Source organism: Procambarus clarkii, chromosome 34 (assembly GCF_040958095.1).
Source record: "Procambarus clarkii isolate CNS0578487 chromosome 34, FALCON_Pclarkii_2.0, whole genome shotgun sequence".
Lineage (NCBI taxonomy): Eukaryota > Metazoa > Arthropoda > Malacostraca > Decapoda > Cambaridae > Procambarus > Procambarus clarkii.
In genome coordinates, this window is record NC_091183.1 from 38,198,100 (window position 1) to 38,202,906 (window position 4,807).

The window sequence follows — 4,807 nt, forward strand, 5'->3', positions numbered from 1 at the left end:
GTCAGAAGAGAACTCTGGAGTCCTGCGAAAGGGAGAGAGTCTTTAATGTCATAGAATAGTGAAAGCACCACTATGTTCCAGGAATAAGGAGAGAGATCCTAGAGTCCTCGTGTCGGAACATTGGGACTCCTGAAAATCAGAAATACAGAAGTTGGAGTCAGAAAATAGAATTTGAAACCACAGAGAACTGTTGAACGCAGATTAAACAATAAATGGAAAGCTGGGATCTTTTTGAATTAGAAAAAAATCATATGGAGTTTCGAGGATCAAAGAAAATAGAGGAGAATTCCTGGAGCTTCTTTGAGCTAGATTTGAGATGTTGGGTTCTCGTGGAACATAAAAACAGCCTTTGAAATCTTGCGAAATGAGAAGACTGCTACTGTAACACCCTTCAGTAAAATATAATTGGGGAAACAAGCTGAAATACTAAATGAAGAGTAGGGGGGGGGTGGGGGAAGGAAACTATCAGGGGAAAGCGCCAAGCCGAAGCGGATGAGGATTAATCATCCTGAACCTTCACTCGTCCAAGCTGCGGCGCACTTCCTAATGATCGTAGGGCATCTCCCTAATGTTCCACCTATTGTAAATCCATATTGTTTGTTGCCAACACAACCCAATGGCCGAGGAAAGCCTCAGATTCAGGCCTTATTAGTACGTAGTGGACTTGAGGACGGGATGTTAAATCTTCGTCGTTCCTATTATAACCTGATTATGTTCGAGGCTTCGATTCGTGATTTATTTCCAGCCCGGGATGGAAAATATAACTAAGCAAGCCTAATTTGCCACAATCGACTTGAGAATGGTCCAGGACGGACCGAAACGTCGTCGTCCCTTCAACTTCTAGTGTGTGGTCTGGTCAACATACTTCAGCCACGTTATTGTGACTCATCGCCTGCAAAGCAAGCCTAACATAGCCTAAGCCTAACTTATCCTCCTAACCTAAGCTAACAACCAAACTTAACCTAGCCAAATGACCAATCGTAACTCAACCACCTAATTGGTTAGGTGGTTGGGTCGAAACCTAACAATGTGCCAATTAATTGTTTACATAGTAAAATTAATGTACAGGTTCGCATGCTAAAATATTTGGTCTGTTATTGACGAATTAATGTGTAATTTCCCTAAGAGATCCGTGTTGGACCGTGCCTGTGCCACAGCACCCACGTGGCTTGGCACCCCGTCGTCAAAGGCACTCCATTCAGGCTTTGTAACGCTCTTTTGCCCCCCTGAAGGATATGTCACCTAACTCACTGGAGGAATGGCGTGAAATTGAAAAAAATATGGAGTTCAAAGCACAGACAGAAAATTGCAAGGAAATTTGTAATGCAGATGAGCTCTCAAGATTGCTGGGTCCCACGGGAGGGAAAAATATATATGTAAGTTGGTACAAATTATTGTGTTTGTTTGGGGTTGTCCAGCATGGTTCAGAGGCAAATGTTTCGTCTGAAGTATGAAACTGAACTCCAGCTGTCTGTCTCTCTCTGTGTTTACACTTTATCCTCTATGTTTCAACAACGTCCAAAGCTCTTCAATATCAGCAGCTTTACTCAGGTCTCTGAACTGATATCGTTCGAACGTCTCTCAAACAAAGCTTCACTTCAATGCCTTTGTTTGATGTCAGTTTATACCAAATGCTTCACCCATCTACTTTATAAACAAACGCACCTTCCCAAGCGAACATATACACCAAACCATACCACATAACATTAACTGTACTTGACAATTAACCAACATGTGTGTCACGGAAGGAAAATATCAACAATTGCGTCCTTGGGAATGACCCGTCGCTGGACGAGCCAGGCTTGAGGTTCATATGTTTAGCTGCGATGATCCTTACTATAACAAGTGACCGTTAGAGTTCAACTTAAGCAAATGCACAGCAGTGAAGACAAGACTTACCAGAGTAGGAGATTTTTAATTTAATTTTGCCCCGAGGGGCGAGTTTATTGGGCAGCGCCACTCATCTTGTGAGTGGACACACCGCCATAGTGACAGTATTGGGCAGCGCCACTCATCCTGTGAGTGGACACACCGCCATAGTGACAGTATTGGGCAGCGCCACTCATCCTGTGAGTGGACACACCGCCATAGTGACAGTATTGGGCAGCGCCACTCATCCTGTGAGTGGACACACCGCCATAGTGACAGTATTGGGCAGCGCCACTCATCCTGTGAGTGGACACACCGCCATAGTGACAGTATTGGGCAGCGCCTCTCATCCTGTGAGTGGACACACCGCCATAGCAGCATGTCCAACACTCCCCAATAGGAAGAAAACCCGCTGGGTGATGAGTATCACTTGGTTGAACACCGTTGCGTCTGGCTAGTAACTGGTTGTGTGACCACTCGGACAGTCTCGCCCTGGGCTAGGGGATAAGCTCGGTAATCGCTTCCTATCCCACGAGAATGTGGAATCCTTATACTGGTGTATCACTACATAGGTCTATATATATGCGGGTCTCATTAACTTGCTACACTTAGGAATATATTTCTATCAGTTTTCTTTTATGTTCACATGTGAATGAGATATATAAGATATATTCTCAATGATAATACAGAATCGGGATGCTGGATGTGATGGTGATGAGAATGGTGAGTGTGATGGTGATTCAGAAGGTAATATAGTGTGAATGGTAATAGCGATGGAGGTGCAGAGGGAAATGTTGATGGTGATGCATATACAGATGTTGATACTAATAGTGTTCAAAACAAAATCTGATGATGCAGGTGATGGTGAGGCTGTGATGGTGATGTGTTTGTGACGGGATGGTGAGGCAGTGGCAGAAGTTGATGGAATGAGGGGAAAGTAGATCAACAGTTGTCCTCTCTCGTCTTCATATTACACTCCCCCCTCCCCCCTAGCCTCACCATCCCCCCCCTTTCTCTCTCCCTCTTTCCATCCCCCCCCTCCCCCTGGTCCTTCCTCCGGCACTGAACCTGATCATCTGGCACCCGGGACACCATCCCCCTCCCCCCGGGTCCTCCTGGGCGTGGCACTCCCTGACCCTTCACCCCCCCGGCACTCCTCCCTCTCCCTCATTCATGAAAAGAATGAGAGGTGTGTCGTGGGGGAGAATGTTTGTGAGGTGAGGGTGTGTGTTGGTGAGTGAGGAAGAGAAGGAGCGAGGGTTGTGTTGGTGGTGATGGCACTGGGGGAGGTGGGGAAGGGAGGGTGTGGGTGGGGGGTTGAGGGGAGAGGAAGGCACCACCGCCCCATTCCCCTCGCTGCTGCCGCTCAGTGTCCCCTCAACAGTAGTGAGCAGCGGTCCCCTCGCCGCCGGCCTCCGCCGCCTACCCAACATTATTGATCTGCCGAGTGTGGGATCCCGCGTGTTGAAGGTTACCAGTGGCTAGTGTGGTGACCCTGCCCTCGTACTCACCGGGCCACATGATAACTCATCTCCCTCATGTGAACACCCACCGCCCACCCTCACTCGTGTGGGTGTTGATGACCTTGTGCGTGGACCCTCAATAGTGACCCCTCCCCCCCCCCCCTCACACACACACACCAGCCTAGTAACTACAGCAGGCAGTAGTGCCACTCCTGCCTGCATATACAAGCAGCAGCAGGCGCCCTCTGTGGCACATCGTTAGTATTATTAGCCTCTCAATAAATTCGGGTTGGCGTGAAGTGCTGGTTCCGAGTGGGTGATCGCATTTAGTATTACCCGGGCGAGGGAGGCGCTGACGGTGGGGCGTCTTGCTGCGTGAGGCGAGGTGAAGTGCGTGCGTGCGTGTGTGTGTGTGTATGCGTGTGTCTGTCGCTGGTCATCACTTCCTCAGCGTGTTACAATTGCTTCCTGGGGGCACCCACACGGCCAGCTGATCAATACCGCCCAGAGGGGCACTACCAGCAGCAGACGCAGCAGGTGCCGGAGCACAGCAGGAGCAGCAGGAGGCACAGCAGGGGCGGGGGCGTGTGAGGCACTACTGACCCATCACAACTGACCTCAACACCGTCACCATGAGCCACCCACCTGCTCACCGCCGCCCACATCACCATCACCACCACCAGCAACCAGACTGTCAGGTGTCCCTCCGGCGTGAGTAACAGTGTTCCCGCCCACCCACGCCCACGCCCACCGCAGCCTCCACCCACAACAGCCGTCATGACGTCCCCGAAACGACAGAAACAGCAGGACTCTAACCCCGACGTCCGTAGAAAGGTAAATCATGTTACTTCCGCATGCTCGCTTGTACATGTTGACTCCTGTTAGTACTCGCGATGGCTGGCTTCCAGTATGTTGGCTCCAGTTAGTACTCGCGATGGCTGGCTTCCAGTATGTTGGCTCCTGTTAGTACTCGCGATGGCTGGCTTCCAGTATGTTGGCTCCTGTTAGTACTCGCGATGGCAGGCTTCCAGTATGTTGGCTCCTGTTAGTACTCGCGATGGCAGGCTTCCAGTATGTTGGCTCCTGTTAGTACTCGCGATGGCTGGCTTCCAGTATGTTGGCTCCTGTTAGTACTCGCGATGGCAGGCTTCCAGTATGTTGGCTCCTGTTAGTACTCGCGATGGCAGGCTTCCAGTATGTTGGCTCCTGTTAGTACTCGCGATGGCAGGCTTCCAGTATGTTGGCTCCTGTTAGTACTCGCGATGGCTGGCTTCCAGTATGTTGGCTCCTGTTAGTACTCGCGATGGCTGGCTTCCAGTATGTTGGCTCCTGTTAGTACTCGCGATGGCTGGCTTCCAGTATGTTGGCTCCAGTTAGTACTCGTAATGGTAGGTCTCCAAACCTCATACTGACAGGTTTCCAGGATGGGTGAGTTGATAGTCAAGTATGAATATGATTGCTAACCCGTCCTTGCA

General features: G+C 49.9%; 1 protein-coding gene across 7 annotated transcripts in view; it reads left to right on the plus strand.

The window, feature by feature from the left end:
* The first annotated feature begins 3,251 nt into the window (after window positions 1-3,251).
* LOC123762065 (protein tincar) overlaps window positions 3,252-4,807 on the plus strand; it is a 234,150-nt gene continuing 232,594 nt past the window's right edge. For all 7 annotated transcript variants that reach the window (XR_011230305.1, XR_011230307.1, XR_011230306.1 and 4 more), the window contains exon 1: window positions 3,252-4,166. Coding sequence is in view for 3 of the 7 variants with exons in the window: in XM_069335863.1 (XP_069191964.1) it covers window positions 4,110-4,166 (57 nt within the window). In the remaining 4 variants the exon portion in view is untranslated. The remainder of the gene's footprint in view (window positions 4,167-4,807) is intronic.